At 50.0% G+C, this 19773-nt stretch overlaps 1 protein-coding gene across 3 annotated transcripts in view; it reads right to left on the minus strand.

The window, feature by feature from the left end:
• Positions 1-19773, minus strand: part of MYO5B (myosin VB) — a 338880-nt gene that overhangs the window by 19558 nt on the left and 299549 nt on the right. For 2 of the 3 annotated variants that reach the window (XM_042910156.1, XM_042910154.1), the window contains 5 exons: positions 17731-17871; positions 14031-14096; positions 9998-10237; positions 8823-8923; positions 2518-2595 (listed from right to left, as the gene is read on the minus strand). In XM_042910156.1, coding sequence (XP_042766090.1) covers positions 2518-2595; positions 8823-8923; positions 9998-10237; positions 14031-14096; positions 17731-17871 — 626 coding nt within the window. The remainder of the gene's footprint in view (positions 1-2517; positions 2596-8822; positions 8924-9997; positions 10238-14030; positions 14097-17730; positions 17872-19773) is intronic. The other variant, XM_042910155.1, reaches the window with a different exon arrangement.

Genomic DNA, 19773 nt, shown 5'->3' on the forward strand with positions numbered 1-19773 from the left:
CGCACCCCTGGTCTTCGGTCTTTTTCAGGACACCCCCTCCCCTATTCCTCACTCTGTGCAGTCTACTGTTTGGGACTGAGAGATTGTCTCCATGTCAAAATGTCACCAGCAGAAATAAATTTCTTACAGCATCATTTACACAAACATTATCTACATCTGCCCAAAGTGCATGAGAATCTCCTCGTTAAGACAAAACCCTAGTAGACTGCACTAATTCTATCACCTGTGTATTTCCCTGTTTAGATGATCGGCGAAGTTTTAGAAAGGCAAGACATCAGCCCCCTTCCTTGTTATCTTCACCGCCACCCCACTCCCCCTGTGGCTGTAAATATACGATTTTATCTCTAGTCAAAACAGAAATTAAGACTATTTGCAAATCATTTGGGGGAAGGTGTAAGATCAGCTGGTGTCATGATCAGAAGCAGAAAGACCTAGAGAAGATCTGGGGAAAGTTGGAGACACGTCTCAGAAGACTCTGAGTCTAAAAGTTACCTGGGCAATCCTGGGAGGCACCTGTTCCATGATAAGAGAAGGCAAGGGACTAGAGAGGCTTCCTAGGCAGGCTTCTCCTTCTCAGGGCGCACTACTATGAACTAGGTGCTACCTTCTCGGATTCAAGACCCAGGGCAGTAAACAATCACATGAGAGAAAGGAAGGAGGTTCTGGGCAAATGGTACATCAAAAGCAGTCTGGCATGGTCCATATGTTGAAAATTCACGCCGGTCTTTTCCGGGGATGCAAAGATTGTGACCAGAGCTTAGCAGAGTCAGGAACCCAGAAGTGCTCCAGAAACACCAGTAAGAGTCTCCCAGCTGCCCTGGAGGCAGGGAGGCAAAGAGCCATGTTTTTTACAGTTCTGCTAGTTTGGCTGCAAGACAGGAGGGAGCAAGTCTCCCAAAGAGCGAGAGAGCCGGCTGTCAACTCCCCCACAGACACGCCCAGGACTTCTGTAGCTCTGTCGGCCCCACAGTGGCACTGTTGCAATGCCTGGCTCACAGGGGCTTCTCGATGCTCAAACGAAGAAACGATGGAGAAATGACTGATTCACCCATTCACCACAGGCTGCCTCACCAACTGAAAGAGCTACTGACATGTGGATTGTGGAGCACAGTTCTATAATCACATCAGCATTTTAGAGGACACACAATATTTAGAGAATATCCAATCTTGGCTACAATGCACTAAAAGCATCACCAGGAAGTCATAAACCTACTGAGACAGAAGAGAAATACCTAGGTTCTAGGGACTCTACCCCAAGGATCAGCTCCTGACTTGTGCTGTGAGGTTGTACTCCCGTCTTTCTTCTCCTCCACACAGGCTGCAGTTGGGTGGCTTAGCCCAGGGTTCTGCGCAAGGTCTGAGAATCCCTGCCTAAGCATCAGACTAGACACCTCATCTAACTGAGGTCAAGAGATCTGAGGCCACAGCCAGTGACACAGCTGGTTCTAGAAGCCAGGAATCCTGATGCATAGGTCTGTACTTTCAGTTTTGTGAACGCATTCATGTACTTATTAAAACAAAACAAAAAAAAAAAACACCCAATCTACTGATAGAGAGCCACAAGGAATCACCTGGTTTTACACGGAGGATCCTGCTCTAATAAACTAAACTTCTGGGTGGGACAGAACTTACTGAACAATGGCCATTAGAACAGAAGCATCAGCTTTCACTCTGTGCTTACTACATGCCAGGCACATGCAAAATGCTTCACCTGTGTTAACCCTATTCCTTATAACGACTCCATGAGGCAGGTGCTGTTCTGATCCACATTAGACCACCAAGGGAAGAGACAGAGGTCACCTCACTCCCAGGCAGTGGGGCCACTGGAGACACACTGCCTCGAGAACCAGTTAACCCGGACTTTCTATTCCCAGGAATAGATGCTCTTGTTGTAATGGGACTGCCATGAGGTCATCAGCAGGCAAAGCTTTGGAGATAGTGTGTGAGGCCATCAGGTTCCATCCCCACTCTACTATCACCAGGGTGAGTGAGCTGGGCCAGCACCCACTCCACCTCAGTTTCCTTTTCTGGGAAACAGGCCTGCAGACCATCGCCCCATCTGTTGCTGGGAGGCTCAAATGCACAAAGGTATGCCATAGTCCTAACGAGCCACACGCTGGCAGCCAACGGAGGGCCAGGACCACCACGTTTTGCTGTTTCCGCGCGTGTCTTACCTCCCTTGCCGAACTGGTCACCGACAGCTGAAGACCAATGGTTTACGGATTCAGATTCTGGTGTCAAGTGGAACCAGATTCAAGTTCTGGATCTTCCACTGAAGCATCGGTGTCCTTGCCCCAAGGAAGGTTCTATCGAGCCATCAGGTGCTACTGCCTGGACCCCGCCAAACAGCCTCTCCAATCTCACCCACACAGCCTGAACACAGAGCACCAGCCGGGTAACCCGAGGGGCCCCTGTGAGTCGTGCCCTTGCCTCCACTCCAGCTGAGAAACAGTTAAGCGTAGACATGAGCAGGCGGAACAGACAAAGCAGGCAGAGGCACAAAGGTGTATATTTGACCTGGCAACTTGCTTTAGGCCTTGGTAGGCCAAGCCGAGCTCTCCATCTTCATTCAAATATCCCCAATCCTCAGTCTTGCTAGAAATAAAGGACAAAAAAGAGGGCATCCAGTATAGAGGGAAGAGACAGGGAGGCAGACAGACCAGGAAAGCGAGGCCATTTCAGCCAAGGTTTGGAAACCAAGGCAAAGCTCAAGAACCCCCAAGTTTCTCTTTCTTTCTTATAACCAGCACCTGAGCACCTAAGAACATCACCTCTCCCCCAGGCTGGGTCTCAGAAGGGGGTTCGTGCACGCTCATGGGGCCTCATGGATCACGAGAGGCTGGGGAGCATGTTGCAGAGGAGAGCAAAGGGTTGCACCTGTCCCAGTAAATTCTGTAACCCGCAGTGGTGCAGGCTGGGCAGAGGCATTTCCTTGCTGTCACACTCCACCCTTGCCCCCACCCATCCTCTGACCAGAAGGATTCAGAAAAGAAAAGGGAGAATCAGGAGAGATGCAAACAGGGCAGGGAGAGGAGGCCCCATGCACAGTGGAGGCTGCAGAGGGGCTCCTGGGATGCTGCATCTGGCTGTACCCGGACGTCTGGCTCAGTGATGATGAGGAAGATGGCTACCTACTGTCTGCTTTTCAATGCTGCTCTCTTCTGTCACTAAGGACACAAAAAGCATTAGCTAATCTCACCTCCAGCCCTCAGTGCACTCGGACAGAAAGAAACCACTAATAAAAACGGTGCCAAGCAGGATGCCAACTGAACGTTCTCTGTTCTGCCTGGGGACTGGGGTGCGTTACTCCTGTTGACCCAACCTGGAATGCAGAAGGCCAGTTGCCCAGTGTCTGCCCGATGCCGGAAGGGCAGCTCCAGGAGATCAGGCACATGTCCCTTGCTCCCCCATCCACGCACCTCCCCACCTTCACAGCCCTGGGTACACAGGAGACACGAAAAGTCCAGTGGGATAGGGCAGCAGGTGAGCCTCGTCTATACCCGCTGGGAACCTGCCCCTCCCTCTCTGCTCCTAGGGATTCTCCTCCTGCTGGCTGGATCCCAGCAGGAATCGCAAAGGAGCTACAGATGGTGTGCGTGGACCAGCAACCCCTCCCTAACTCACAGGGGAGAAACAGTTGTCCCCAGGAGCCACAGTACCACTCCTGCTGGGTTTCGCGGGAGGTCCAGGGGGTGCAGTTGCCCACTTTACCTCCCAGGAGCTCAGCCTCGTGGAGAGGAGCTCCGGGCCTTGCACCACTCACATAAGTTGCTTCTTGGGTAAAGCTGGTCACATGGCTACCAGGTCCTACGCTGAAAAGCTTGAAGGAGAGGGCAGGAGGCAGAGACCACAGTGAGCTTGCTTCTGGTGCTACTCTGGCTTCTGTGCCCCAAGCCTACCCTTTACTGTCACAACTTGTGCTCCATCTGGCTGGGCAGTGTGGGGGTTACTGCCAACAAGCATATACTGGGGACCTCTCCCACTTGGGACTCTGGCTCCTCAAATGTCCAGACCAGTCACCTAGGCCTGGCCTCCCCAGAGACTGCCTTTTATTGTAGACTTTTTGCTGTCCCCTCCCGTGCTTAGCACTTACCCCGCCTGGGTGTTCCATTTATCCTAGCAAACCCAAAAAGTGAGCTGGGCCACGTCAAGGGGGAGCTGACAGCTTAGCCCCTTTGCCCTTCTCAGCTATTAACACATTTAACTAGGGCCTTTTAGTAGCTAAGGCTTTAACCCAACAGGCAGCCGCGGGGAGGCATCGCTGCTGAATAGGAATGCAGGGTATTTTGCTCCAACCATCCTGTTCGCCATGTGTGGAGAGACCCCAAGATGGAGAGGACTTGCCTGACGCTGACACCTGGGCTAGAACCCAGGCGGGCTCTGGCACCTGGCCTCTGGCTCTTTCCCTGCCACACCGGCTGGCCCTCATGCCCCGAGGAGGGCTGCTGGCTCTCTCCTGGAGGGTCACCGCGTTCCTATAGTTCCCTCGATGGCAGACTGAGTGCCACCGCTCACCCTCTGCCAGTGCCTGTGTGTTGCCGAGTTACACAGTGAGGAAGTGAGCATTGAATTCCTGCTCAGGGGGAGACACTCTCAGAATTCTTAATTCTGAAACACGCCAGGCAGTATGCACAAAGATAAAAGGGGAGACTGTGAGGGCCCGTCATCCCACCGTGCTCAGGAAGTCAGGCAAACCAGTAAATTAAAAAGCAGTCAACCAGCTCCAGGTCCAGCCTTTGCTGCTAGATGAAAGAGAACCAATTCCTCCGGAGAGATTCTCCCTCCCCTCTGCGCGCTGTTAGGACCGAAGGCCTGGGAGGGCGCGCCACCTGGTGGCATGAGAAGGAAAACCCCAAACGACAGCTTACATGAGTTTTTTTTTTTAAATGTAAAGTACCTACGTCAATTAAATCAACAAACGTTCACGGAAAATCTCCTGGGTACACACCACTGTGCTGAGCTCCGTTCCCAAAGAGGCTGCAGATGCACTTGAATAAGCCGCAGGTACAGTCTCCAACTGCAGGAGACTGGAGAACTGGCACCCCAAAGGGCATGTTGTGGTCCTTGCCTACATGTCCTGGGCCTATTACGACGATAGCGCTCAGCTCACCGATCCGAGGTTTCTTCTATATCTTTTATTACATAACCTTATTAACTGTAAATATCAGGCAGCAGAAAAGGCCTAGGATAATATTTGCTTTCCCTCTGTGGAGAACATCAGGACTATGACCCAACAGCAACCCCTCAGTCCTGGCCCAAGGACCTGCCTCCCTGTCGAAACAGGCAAGGTTCCTATGAGCATGATGATGGTCAGTTTTCGGTTTCGGAAAAAAGCATGTGGTGCTCCACAGATATGCTTATTTCTGTAGCTCACACCTAGACTTTCTACCCAACTGCCCAGGAGATTCCCTGCAATCTCTGAGAAAGGGAGGCAGCAACCCCAATGCCATGAATAAGACGGTCTGTGGACAAATATACCACTGAATTACCGCAGACAGGAATTACACTGATGGCTTGGGACCCACCGAATCCTGGGAAACCTTAGGAGGGCATGATCACCTCACAGAAGGAAGCTGAGAGTTTCTAGCCGGGAACAGTTAAAGTGAGCACTTGAGGGGAGGGAGTTGGGGAGCATGAGGCTCTTCCTGCTCCCTTGCTCTTCTGAGCTGCTCCCACAGCAGCTGGGGCTCAGGGCCAAAGGAGCCACAAAACTCCAAGCCCATCCTAAGGAGTCCGCACACACCCCTGTCTGGTTAAACAGGATCTTCAGTGTCCCAAGCAGGCCCATTAGGGGGTGAGTAATAACCCCAGGTTTATCTGTCCAAGCCCAGGTGGCATCAGGCAAAGCTACCTGTTGTTTCTTGGAACCTGCTGGGAGGTGGGGCTGCAGTTTCCTGGGACACAAGCAAAGGTCCAACAATGCACTCTAAGTCTCTCTTTGGAGTTCTACAGACTTGAGCGGAAATGGCTGGTGGCCAAAGGAGCACCATTGCTGGACCCAGACCTGAGCTCTCACCACACACACCTGCTCTTCCTTAGCTCCGCGACCTTGAGCACATGCCTGGTTGACTTGACTCCGGCCATACAGAAAATGGTAAGTAAGTGGAAGAGCTAGCCACATTCCTGTGTCTCCCCCCAGAGCCAACCCTCCTAACTGGCCTCCCTCCCAAACTTGAAAACAAAGGAAAAGACAATTGTAACGATCAAACAGAACTCCATCAACTCTGGAAGTTAGCGAGGGAGAGAAGTTCCAAATTGAAGGACCATGGATTCTGAGAGAAGCGATGACTGGGCATGGGAGAGTGTCTAGAATCCCTCCAGAAACCTAAGCAAAATTCAGTGCAGCACTGTAAGCTTTTCCTTGAGAGAGGATCGATTTTTGCAATCCCTCCCACCCCAAATCACACGTGCATAATACCACACTTGTTCAAACCAGAACACTCTCCCTCAGAGGGAAATCACAGGAGAGGAACCGCAGCTCGGCCTTCAGGGCACTCTTATCCCAGGGGTGGCCCTCGTAACCGATGTCCTGGCTGCCGAGCTCCAGGAATCACGGCCTGCATCGTCCTGCCCTGTCCACCTGCCTGCCGCCATCCTCTCTCACTGCAGAGATCACGGTGTGGGTGAGGCACAAACCACAAAGCTCGCTTTCCAAGTGTGGCAGGCACTGAGGAACTGGTTCTTCAGGCTTCCGGAGGCTCCTTTCTGTACTTGGTTTCACAGGCTATCAGTTCCCTTTTGTACCCTAGGCTTGACTGGGGAATGGAATTATTTTAACATCTAAGAAAAGCTATTTTTATCTTATCACGAACATTATTACTGCTGCAAAGGAAGACAAATCCAGGGTAGTAAGCAGCCCCTGGGACTGGATCCCCGGACAACCATTTAGGTGAATAAAAAGGGAGCTGAGAGCTGATAATAGCAGAAGATCAGAAAGATAAGCACTCCCTCGCCTGTCAAGGTCCGGCTTGTCCTCCCTGCTCCCCCCTTTTTTAATTCCAAGTATCACCTGTGCTCTTTTTTCTTATTCAGTGTATTTCTTCACCCAAGATAATTCTGAATGACTAAATCTGGACTCCAGTTTCAGCACAGAGGGTCACCTTCATTTCCCGTTCTCTCTCCTTTGGGGAACAGAATCGCGTCTCTCTGGAAACTTACTTTCCTCTGGGGGGTCTTGCTAGAATGCCTGCATCTTCTGATTACCTACACAGTGCGCGGGAAGCGGCCCGGCCTGGCAGTCAGGCCTTCTGGATTGTACCTTGACTCAGTTTCAGGCTGGCTGCTTGCCAGAGCAGCTCATCCCTTCTGGGCCTCAGTTTCCCTATCTGCAGAAATGGGCTAGTTTAGAAGACGTGGAAATCACAGCGTTAAAGTCTTCAAGTCCCTGACAATTCTTGCTGACAACTTCATGTTGCAGTTAGCGGCACCTGCTGACAGTTTCTAGATGTGCTTGCGGTTTTCATCAGTTCTGTACAAATGCTTCGTGACTGATCACGTCGGTGAGTTGAGGCGAGAGAGAAAGGTAGCCAGGGAAAAGGCTGGCTCTGTTCTTACAGGTGCCCACAGGGGCCCCGAGAGACAAAGACAGTAATAACGGCAGGAAGTGTTCTAAGCACAAGACGTGGACTAACTCACCTGACCTTCTCAATCTCCATGCGAAGTACACTGCTGTGACTGTCCCTGGTTCAGGGGAGGAAACTGAGGCACTGAGTGGTTATAAAGGAGTTACTAAGTAGTTGGTGAGTGGACTCCAGAGTGCAAACACTCTGCCATAAGGCCCTGGGGTCTCATCCAGGCCCTGCTGCCTCCCTCAGTCAGGCTCCCTGGCCATAACCTGGGCAGATCTTTTAATTTTTTTTTTTTTTAATGTTTATTTATTTTTTGAGAGAGAGTGCAACAGGGGAGGGCAGAGAGAGAGGGAGACACAGAATCTGAAGCGGGCTCCAGGCTCTGAGCTGTCAGCACAGAGCCTGAAGCAGGGCTCGAACCCGCAAACTGCGAGATCATGACCCAAGCTGAAGTCAGACGCTTAACCAACTGAGCCACGCAGGTGCCCCTGGGCAGTTCATTCTTAAGGAGGGACTAGAGGTCTGTTCACTAAAGTCCAAGGAAAACTCATTTGAGCCAGTATGATAGTGGTCAAGTTCTTCCACCCAACCTCTGGGGTGCCTAGCTTGGGTTCCATCTCTTAAATGACAGGCACTGGGGCCCACCAACTGGGTTGAGTAAAGCTAATATTAAAGCAAAGACAAAGGAGTGCCTGGTGGGGGCGGGGTGCTTAGTTGGTTGAGCATCTGACTCTTGATTGCAGCTCATGTCATGATCGCAGGTCATGGGATCAAGCCCCACGTTGGGCTCTGTACTAACAGCATGGAGCCTGCTTGGGATTCTCTACCTCTGCCCCTCTTCACGCCCCACACACACATGCTCTAAAAAGCAATAAAAAAGCGAAGAACTGGAGCAGGAGCAGCCCCTCCCAGGACTTAGTTGGGCTCATCTGGTGCTGGCTTCCCTCTAGGGGAAAAGCCACTCTCAGCCGGTCCTTCTCGCTCCTCCTGTCCACACTTCCAGGGAGGCTCCCTTTCCAAAAGCTCTTCATAAGATCTGGGTTCTGGATGCCCCAGCTGTGTTACTGGAGTCTTGCTGAAGCTGACAAGTGGTTTGCTAAGGGCGTGGGATTCACAGAGTCTGCTCCTTCTCGTTTACCTCCTATAATACATAAACCCTGATGCTGAGCAGTGTCTGAGAAACAGCCATCACATGTCAGGTTGGGCAAGACCCTTTTCCATTGCCTCCTCTAGTTACCATGAGGGGGGACTTACCTGTTTGTCTGGCAGACCCCATGATAGGCCTCGATGGCATCTTCCTGATCTACATGCTTCTCACTGTTAGGCCAACTTGTTCTGGCATTAATGTTCGGCTCCTAGAAGGTCCCAGGTTAAAAGAGAAATAACTCTGGTTACATAAACGACTGTTGCAAAACGACTTTATAGACTTTGTATATACAGAGGCATCAAAACAAGCTTTTGAGGGGTGCCTGGGTGGCTCAGTTGGTTGAGCATCTGACTTTGGCTCAGGTCATGACCTCACGGCTCATGAGATCAAGCTCCTCACTGGGCTCTGTGCTGACAGCTCAGAGCCTGGAGCCTGCCTTGCATTCTGCATCTCCCTCTCTCTCCCTGCCCTCCCTCACTTCTCTCTCTCAAAAATAAACAAACATTAAGAAAAATTAAAAAAACAAAAAACAAGCTTTTGGGGAAAAAACAAAGGCTCAGGATGACCTCGGATAACAGCAGTTAAACCCAGGCAGGAATGGTACTTTCAAAGGCACAGAATGACAAGGCCTGGCTGCAAAAGCCCCGAACTTGGACTGTGAGGGAGGATAGCAGTGACTGTGTCTCTGAGGTGACAGCACCCCCCAAATCCGAAGGACAGGGTGAAAATCTGTCTCAGTGTTAGTCCTCCACACTCATGACTGACTGCCTACTTATCCCCCTCTAAGTCATCCCAGGGCCATGTCCAGAGTTGATCCCGGTGGCCTCTGTCCCCTCTTTCCCACTCCCCACTCTGTCCCAGAAGGTGAAAACATTAGGAACAAATGCTAAGCTGGACTTGCCACCCTGGGTGGGCTTAGAGGAAAAGACTTTCTCTACCTCAGAATCAAACAGCAAGACACAAAGCTTGGGGTGAAAAACAAGGCCAAGGGGGCTGCTCAGGCCATTGCCCTTGTTTCTAATTCTGTGCCTTGTTCTTTTTGAACATGTTCATATTGAGTAACTTCAGAAGATTCTAGAGACTTCCAGCAAAGTCTCCCATGAAAGGTAATGCTGAGAAGGCAGCAAGTACCTTGCTTTCCCTTTAGACGAGACCCTAGAGTCAGCGCGCCTGCATTTTTTTAGGTTTAAAGTGCTCACGGGTAAAGCTACGTAAGCAAAACACCGTCCGTATTACCTAGTGTCGCCCCCTGGCAAGCCCAACCGGGCTGCCATCTTGTTACCGTGCTCTTGCCGGCGAGTCGGCGCTGGTCAGCGCTGACAATCTGCGTCCTTAGGATGAGCACCTCCTCCTTGCGAACCTCAAGCTCCTCGTTGGCCAGCTTGAGCTGGTTCAGCAGCAGGCTGTAGCTGTCGGGGGAGCTGTGGCTGGAGTTGTTCTGTGTGGCTTGGTCGGCCACGGCTTTCCTCAGCTCGTTCAGGTCGTTCTTCAGCTTCTTGTTCTCCGACTCTAGCTCTTGCCTCTGGAAGACAGCCCAAGCAGCACACTCCATCTCCTTCTGGACCTAGAACAGTCTCCTCTCCCCATGTGGGCTTCCTCCTCCACCTTCCAGAATCAGCCTGCCCTGTCCCTCCTGTGAAGCTTGGAGCAACCTTCTTGTTTTAACAATAAAACCCATGAGAAAAGTTCAGTTATAGTTAAAACTGGGGCCTGGATTTGAACCCACAACCCTAAGTTATTGGGGTGAAGCATCTGACCTGAGGCCTCTATGACTGCATTCCCCAAACAGATTAATAGTGTTCCTATCTCTAAGTGTATCTGGCCATGAAACCTACCCTTGAGGAAATGCCAGGTTAATTTTAAACAACATGCTTTTAACATTAGACTTCCTAGAAACTTATTGATGTACTTTGTGACTTTCCAAGAGAGCATAAAAATCCCAGGATTTCCCAAACTTAGCTATCTAGAGAGCCTTCCTACCCGATGCCCTTATTCTAAGGAGCACCACACAGACCAATGTTTTAGAGTATATTAGGAACACACTTTTGTTGTTTTGGTCACACGGAAAGCCACCAGCTGTCAATGCCAGAAGAAAAGCTACCTGTGTGCAAAAATGCCATCAAAACAACTTTAGAATGTATTTTAAGTTTTCTGGGTGTAATATTTAGCTTTGGATTTCACAAAGTCAGACCATAGAAAGTTTGGTACTCACATATATAATACTCTTAGGGTCTTGGGATATATGGGATTTAAAATTTCCCCCCAAATCCCCAAATGGTGGATAAGTGGGGATTGGTTGCACAATTATTACAGAGACATAGGACCATAAAACTAGGAGACCATCTAAATAATCTCTTCATTTTCTGAATGAGGGAGCTAAGGACCGAGCAGAAAAGACTCACAGTGAGTTTAAGAACCTCTGCCAGGACTAGAGCCCACGATTCTGGACACCTGATCCCACCTTGCCTGGCCACATTATATCAGGCCTCCTCCAGCAATCTCTGCCAGGTGCAACCAGCCCAAGGGCCCTTCCGCCCCATCTCACCCCCACAGGGAGGGCATGCCTAAGCCTTGAGACCAGTACCCAAATGGTGTGCTTCTGTCCCTTTATGCGTTAGAGAAGGATCAGCGGGAACTTCTGAAATTCTGGTTGTTTCAGCAAAAATCACTACTTGTCAAGGGGTCCTTCCCAGAGTAGGCTCATCTCACCCATGTACTTGTGGGCAGGTTTTTCAAATCCAATTTGGTAAGGATCGGGTTGGAAAAGAGGGCTGAATAGTCTGGTGTGCAGACTCATGATCTGCTTCCATCTTGGTCTGCTCAGGCAGAGTCTACACTTTGGGAGGGCAGAGGACAGCTCCTTCCCTCGTGCCTTCAGGAAGCATTCAGCTGGACACACAGCAGGGGCCCATTAAATACAGGCTGACGGGGCTTTGCCTAAAAGCCCCATTTTTCATTGTTTCCTTCAGGGTCTGGGTCTGTTAAGTGAGAAGAAGTGCAACCAGCCTCCCCAGCATTGGTCCTCCCGGACACCAGCCTCTGAGACAGTGCAAAAGTTAAGTCAAGTTTCACCAGAGACAACGAAGGGAAAACCAGGTCTTGCAACCTCAGAATCCTGGCCTAACAGAGCAGAATGATGATGGAGTGTCAAGAGTCTGGGACAAGCGCTCATTGAGCCCTCTCTGAGCCAGGCCCTGAGCTAGCAGTGGAGATGTAGCCTGCAGGAACAGCGTGGGGCATCTTCCCCAGGAGCCCAACGCAGAGCGAGTTTTTAGGCAGACTTCAAGATGGGAGTCCTGGAGGCAGGACTTTGCCCATAGACTAGAAGAGTGGCTCTCAGACTTGAGTGGGCAATGGAAACCTCAGGCAGGTGGCTGAGAACAGACTGCTGGGCCCCACCTCAGAGCTTGTGATACAGGTCTGGGAGGAGGCTGAGAATCTGCATTTTTAGCATGCCTGCCATGATGCTGGTCCCAGGACCACTCCTGGAGGCCCACTGGGCTAGACCCACTTTACTTTTTTTTTTTTTTTTTTTTTTTTTAATGTTTATGTTTTTTGACAGAGACAGAGCATGAGTGGGGGAGGGGCAAAGAGAGAGGGAGACACAGAATCCCAAGCAGGCTCCAGGCTCTGAGCTGTCAGCACAGAGCACAACGCGGGGCTCAAACTCATGAACAGTGAGATCATGACCTCAGCCGAAATTGGATGCTTAACCCACGGAGCCACCCAGACGCCCCTTATCTTTTCCAGTTCTAAAATAGCCTGCCGTTCACTTGCTTGGGGAAGGCAGCTGAGGAACGGCATGCAGAAGGCATGCACCACAGACGTCTGTCACACCCACTCCCCTTCTCACGGGGTTTTAAACCTTTAAATATCACATGTGGAAAGTAAGTCTAAATCAATAACTCAAAAAAGGAAAACCCTTACAAAGCACCCACTTCTGTGACCCTAATTGTTCAAAAAGCCATAGGCATGATTCAGGGCTGTTCTCCTGGGGTAATGTAGTGGTGACCAGAGTTATCTGCGGTTCTGTGAGTGGGACCGGACTGACCCTGCCAGACTGGATCAATTCCCAAGCCCCTGGGAATGGAAGCAGGGGAGGGGGAATGCTATGATGCCCTTTTCTGTGCCCCCCTCTCTGGCTGGAGGCCTAGCACCCCCATCACTGTAGTAAACATAGGCCTGCTCACCCTGGGACCTGAGGCCTTGCACCCTCCAATCTCACCAGCTCTCGCTGGGCCAGCACTGCGTGCACGGGGACATCCCTCTGCCTTACATCTCTCCATGCAAGTCTGGATCTCTTTTCAAAGTGAATTCACCCCACTGTCCACATGTTACTTTAACTAAAACTGTATCAAGTAAGACATATGTGACATAACAACATATATTTAGCCTCTGGCCCAGGTTCCTAGTGACAGAGGTGAGAGGAACATCTTTTGTTCTATTTGGTCTTAGCTCCTGGTTCCTGGCTCAGGGGTCCTAAAACCCTTGGCGCTTCCTGATAAGGGTGAGAGAAGTGTCCTTTGTTAGTCATAATAAGTCCCTTTCATCCCCAACTAGTTCATGCCAATGAGGAGAGGGACCAGGTGCCTGGGAACCAATCCTGAGATCTAAGCACTGGGGCTTACAGCCCCACCCACAGATGCCTGGAGAGGGAAAGAGGAGGGCTGGAGACTGAGCTGAACACCAATGGCCAATGATTTTATCACTGGTGCCTGTGTAATGGAAACCCGTAGGTGAAGAGTTCCAAGGGCCTCTGGTTGATGAGCACATGGAGGTGTGGGGGAGCGCACATCTGGAGAGGGCATGGAAGCTCTGGGCCCCTTCCCACACACCTGTGCCTGCTTCACTCGCCTGCCGAGCTGCAGCCTTTAGAATAAACCAGGAGTAGAGAATAAGATGCTTCCCTGAGCTCTGTGGGCTGCTCTAACATGTGATCAAACCTGAGGAGGGGGGGTCACGGGAACCCGATTGGTAGCCAAGTGGACAGAAGTGTGGGTAACCTGGGGACTCACCAATGTGACTGGCATCTGAATTGAGGGCAGTCTTGAGGGACGAGGGCCCTGACCAGTGGGGTCTATCCTAAATGCAGGTAGTTAGGGCCCATGTTGAAGTAAACTGTGGGACACCTATAATTGGTGTCTCCTGTAAGTAGAGATTATGGCTCCTTGTAGTAAGTACACATCTGCCTCTATCTCACAGATGAAGAAACTGAAGGGTCAAGTCGCCCGCTTATGGCTCCACTTATGCACAGACTTGCTCACCCATCTTCCGCAGGGTACGAGTTTGGGGAACTTGTTGGCCAACAATCTTACCTTCAGACTGTTGTAGGCTAGATCTGCATCCTGGTCCAAATCCAGGTCATTCTTTGCTTGTTCCACCTGCACGGATGAGGAGAGAGAGGTGAGCAGGGACCACAGGCAGCTGTCCCATGGTGATATTTTCAACCACAGAAGACATGCTCGTTTTGCCCGCACTCCCTGCTCTGTGTCTGCTTTCTTCCCGCCTCCAGAATGTAGTACCCTACTTCAGGCCACCAGGAAGCTCTCCATAAATTACCCTCCTGCCCGTCTTCACTGTCTCCATAACTTTATTCCCAGGTCCTTAGTCATATAAATATGTATACACTGTGCTACAGGTTGAATGATGTCCCCACAAAACATACGTTGAAGTCCAAAGCCTGGTACCCTGTGAATGTGACTTAGAAACAGGCTCTTTGCAGAGAAAATCAAAGTCAAGATGAGGTCATAAGGATCGGCCCTAATGCAATACGACTGGTGCCCTTACAAGGAGATTGATAGCATGTGTGTGCTCTCGCTCTCTCGCGCGCACACACGGGGAATACCACTTGACGATGGAGGCAGAGATTGGAGTCCTACAGTGCCAAGTCAAGGAACTGGAGCTAAGGAATGCCAAGGGTTTCTGGCAATGCCAGATGCTCAGAGAGAGGCATGGAAGAGATTCCCCCCAAAAGCCTTTAAGAGAGCATGGCCCTCTTGGGACCTTACTTTTTGATTTCTGACCTCCAGAACTACAAGAGAATCAATTTCTGTTGTTTTGAGCCATCCAGTTTGTGGGATTTTGTTTCAGCAGCCACGGAAACCAGCACCATAACACTTATGTACTTAAGAAGGCTAATACGTAATAATTACGTGTTTATTAAGGAGATTAATGAGCTACCTTTGGTTTTTTTGGTGTGTGTGAACATGTGTATTCAGTTTTCCCAACTGAATCACTAAGCACTTTGTGGAGAAGCCTGCTTCCTCCATATCACCCCACAATAAGGACTCTGGCAGCTGGCCCCTACGATGCTCAGTAAATGCTGATTTCAATTCCAAGGAATGTGGAGAGCAACAGCTGTAATGCTAGCCCATCATACTCAGTGAACCAATGACTCCTATAATTGTTTGACAGCTACTGAACCTGAATTGTCAATAAGAAGGGGCAGAAACACCTTCATAAATGGTTAGCTGCATGGGGTGATTTTAAGTAGTGGGTGAAAGTCCTTGAATAAGATGGGTTTTGGAGCTAAAACCTGACAGTGCTTAATTAGATTATCTGCAGTGCTAGCAACCTTAAGTCCAAGGTAAGGCGACTCCCCTGCTGTGCATGGATTAGGTGTGCCCATACAGACCAGGATGGATGTGAGCACCTCCTGGAGACTGTCCAGATGTAGGGCTGCTGCACGGACCACATGGTGTCCCGCCCCTGCAACCTGGGACAGCCGCTGTCCAGGGTACCAGTCTCTGTTTTGCTCCCACCCCATTAGTGGTACCAGATGGGACTCTTCAGAGTGGGCTCTTCATCTCTGCCCCAGTGAGAGGCCTGCACTTGTGTTCTGTGGAGCGTGGATTTGCCGCATGGCCATGGATAATTGTTGAGTGCATCCGGTTCTCAGAAAACGGAGATCATCCATGGTCCAAGGGGCTGTATTAAGGTGGACTGGCAGTTATGTTTCTAAGCGGGCAGCCCACTGGAATCACCCTGGTGGCAAAAGTGACTTTGCTATGCCCTGAGAAAGGGGGCTGGCTGGATGGGAAGTCAAACACAGGGACAGCCTGGCTGTCACAGAGGCCCCATCCTCACAGCAGGCTGCCACTCCCATACTGATGGCGTATCCTACAGACTTCTCTCTGTAGCTGCGACCCCGCGTCACATCTCTCTGGAGGAAAGATTCAGGTGGCTCGGGATTCCTCTTGGAACCAGGGGCAGATCCAAGAACATGATCCTGTAGAGTGCTGTAGAGGGATTCCACACCTTCCGTCCCCTGCCCCACTCCTGCCTTTCTTACTAAACTCTGCAGAAACAAGATCTTTCTCCTTAAAGGGAGATCCTCAATACACATTCAGGGCTATAGGCCAACCCTATAGTTCTAACTCTTGTTCAGTGATAACTTTTTTTAAAGTTTCTTTTGAGAGAGTGAGAGGGGGTGGGGCAGAGAGAGAGGGAGAGAGAATCCCAAGCAGGCTCTGCACGGTCAGTACAGAGCTCGCCTCGAGGCTTGAACCCATGAACCGTGAGATCATGACCTGAGTGAGCTGAAAGGAAGAGTCAGACGGTCAACTGAGCCACCCAGGCACCCCCAAGGATTACTTTTCAAGAAAGGGATATCCCTTTTTATTTGGTAGCAAGACAAAGAGAAAGCCTAAAGCCAAGATTTCAAAGTTATCTGGCATTTCTGTGGTGGGGAATCTGGAGCCTGGACCTTTGGGGGTAGCTGGTGGGCTGGGGACTTCTACATCAGGGATGGTCTGATGTGGTCTGTGTAGCTTTTCATAGATTTGATTTGCGCTTGCCTGTCAGGGCTCCTTCTCTTCTATGGACTGAATCATTTGTAAATCTAACCCCTTCAATCTCCAGTCTAATCCACCTGAGAGACTGAAGTCCACCAACAAGATTTACCTCCCCACTTTGTGCTCAGAATACCAGAGAATACTCTAGCAATACAGACCAATGTCTGTATCACATTTGAAGGGAAAGGGAAGCCAGGTGTTACCACTAAAAGGAGACCATGTGAAGAGGTGGGAGCAGGCCTGAGAAGCGGGGAGGGGGTTGAACTCCACAATGGGCAAGTCAGGCTTCAGAACAAAGACCTCTGACAAACCCATGATGAGGTCCAGCTAGTGATATGACCAGTGTCAGAACTGGCCTTCTATCCCATTGGAAGTGGTCTTTCTACCTCCCAACAAATAACACATGGGTCTCATCTCATCACTGCTAACTTCAGTGGGTTTTATTCCTACAGTGCCAATCTGCACCCAACCTAGCATTTGAGCCCTATCGATGTTTTCACTTGTCACCTGTGTTATGTGTCTGGTTCCCCCCAACTGGATCATAAATTCCTCAATGGCTAGGGGTTTTTCTTCTTATATTTTTATCTCCTCTTGTGTAATAAACAGTTTGAATACCTACTACGACCTGGCTCTACCACAGTGCTGAGCATTGCATAGGTACCCGGGGGGGGGGGGGTCCCTGAGAGACAGAGTGATACATCTGGGGACCCTAAGGTCTCAAGACATACCCTTTTGAGACCCAAGACACTGATGATAATCTGGACTGAGGCCAGGGAGCAATCATGGGATAGAAAAGTGAGTGACCACAAACCTGGTCTACTCTTAACCCAGTGGGGGTAGACTAAAGTCCATGCCAGACTCCAGGTAAAGGGCAGTCACTTGTCTCTGTTAAAATTAGACTCTGGCTTGTATTTATACTTTAATCACACATCCTAGTGCCCTTTGCAAATAGGTGACAATGCCACAGGCTCTCCCTAGCTTCGCCACTGGGAATCCCTTGCCCTCGGGGCACTTGGGAAGCCTACTCCTGTCCATCTGGAGTGGTCTGGGGGCGCCGGCAGGTAAAGACTCAGTGTGACACCAACACGAGGTGGAAGCTCCTCTCTGAAACCGAGCACCTGCATAAGCCCAAGTGGTCACCCTGCCACGTGAACCCTGGGAAAGAGCGTGCTGACGCCGGCACCTGGGGGCCGCTCTGCAGGCCTGCAGCCCCAGCACGCACCTGGACCTTCCGGCTGTCCTGCTGCTCCCTCTTCTCCAGCTGCACCTGCAGTTTCTTCCTCTCCTGCTCCAGCTCGCGCACTCTCTTCTGCAGTTTCAGGAAGACGGTCATGTCCATGGCCGCCTTTTCCAGGCCGATGTCCTTCAGGGGAACACAGGGAGCCGGGAAGGAGGTTTCAATAGCATAGCTGCCTCAGGGGACATACGGCACCTCCCACCCTGCCTCTGTATCAGCTGCCTGTCCTCTCTCTGTACAAACATCAACCTGCGCCCCAGAGGCAGAGCCAATGCCAACCAACCATCAGTTCTCAGAGTGAAGTTGGCACTCCAGGCTCATTTTCTGTCTAGATGACATCTGAGTCTGGCCCATTTATATTCCTGTGAGAGCCACTTAAGATAACCACTCATACATTCCAAGAGTAAAGACACAGCCATTTTATTTGGAAGTTAAAAGAGTTCACTGATGGAAATGGTCTCATACCAGAGAAATTGTCAAACTCAGGCTCGACACTTCCTGATGGAAGAATTGATGTGGTTACTAATCACTGCAAATGTGTTGTCAAACACCACTTGATTGTACCTTGAAACAGAACCAAGACTTCCCTGCCATGCAACCTGTTTATTCCATAGACCCGAGAGCATCGATTTCCCAGATTTTCCCCCTTTGGATTCATGCCTGGGTTTGCCCTCTGGGGTTCTGTTGTGTGTGGGTGCGCATGTACGAACAGGTGTATCTGCATGAGCTTATCTATGTGGATCTTTAAAGTATATGTATAGCATTTAACGAGCACTTTGCACTTAGCCAGCGCTGTACTAGCTGTCCTGGCTGATCCCAAGAACCAGCCTCAATTTCCTTGAAGAAGGTCAATCTGCTGATGGAGGTGGTTACGTCTGCACAGAAATGGCCACATATATGCCTGGTGGCATGTCTGGAGTTTAAATGACTGAAGCCTCCAGGATCCAGACTTTGGACGCTGCAGTGGTGACAGCAATGGCCTCTCTCAGGCTAACGTGAGCTAAGTGCTTACGGCGAGCAGCAGACCACACTGAACTGTACGAGAGAACACGTTCCCATCCCAAGGACCTCTTTTTCTATCGTTTGCCACCTTTACCCTGTCACTCGCGGTCTCTTATACTTTTTCTTTCTAGCACCGAACACTTGAGGTTCTATTACAAACTTCTCCCGTCACCTGATTACTGCCGACTTTCCACCAGACAAGCTCTGTGAGGGCAGAGACCGTCCCTGGCTTGGTGACCACTACTTCACCTGCAGCACCCTGCACAAGATGTGCTCAAAGCACGTTTGTATTTACAACTGCCTCTCTTCCAGGTCTGTCTTTCACGTGCTTAAGGTTTTATGTACTTGTGATTGTCTTCTTTTCAGATGCCGGAGAAAAACTTGTGTCTGTCTACCTTTGGGAAAATTACACACAGGTTACAAAGTCCACTGTGTGGTATTCAGAAACTCTGGGACTATTACTGACAAAGATATAGTCACTTGGCAAATATCTGTGGTTCCAAATAATTGTTCTCTGAGTTTTACCCAGCTTCTAAGTCAGGAAAAAATTTTTCTTGCATATTTATGGCTATTTTATATGTGCTATACTAAATGGGGATGGTAAATTATTTCCATTTTAATGACTAAGCTGTTCTTTTCTCTGATGTTGTATTTATTTTTTAATATAATTTATAGTCAAATTGGCTTCCATACAACACCCAGTGCTCATCCCATCAAGTACCCTCCTCAATGCCCATCACCCACTTTCCCCTCTCCCCCACCCCCCATCAATCCTCGATTTGTTCTCTGTATTTAACAGTCTCTTATGGTTTGCCTCCCTCTCTGTAACTATTTTTTCCATTTCCTTTCCGCCATGATCTTCTGTTAAGTCTCTCAAGATCCACATATGAGTGAAAACATAGGATATCTTTCTCTGACTTATTTCACTTAGCATAACACCCTCCAGTTCCATTCACATTGCTGCAAATGGCAAGATTTCATTCTCATTGCCACGTAGTATTCCATTGTGTATATAAACCACATCTT

The sequence above is a fragment of the Panthera leo genome, chromosome D3 (genome assembly GCF_018350215.1).
Source record: "Panthera leo isolate Ple1 chromosome D3, P.leo_Ple1_pat1.1, whole genome shotgun sequence".
Classification (NCBI taxonomy): domain Eukaryota; kingdom Metazoa; phylum Chordata; class Mammalia; order Carnivora; family Felidae; genus Panthera; species Panthera leo.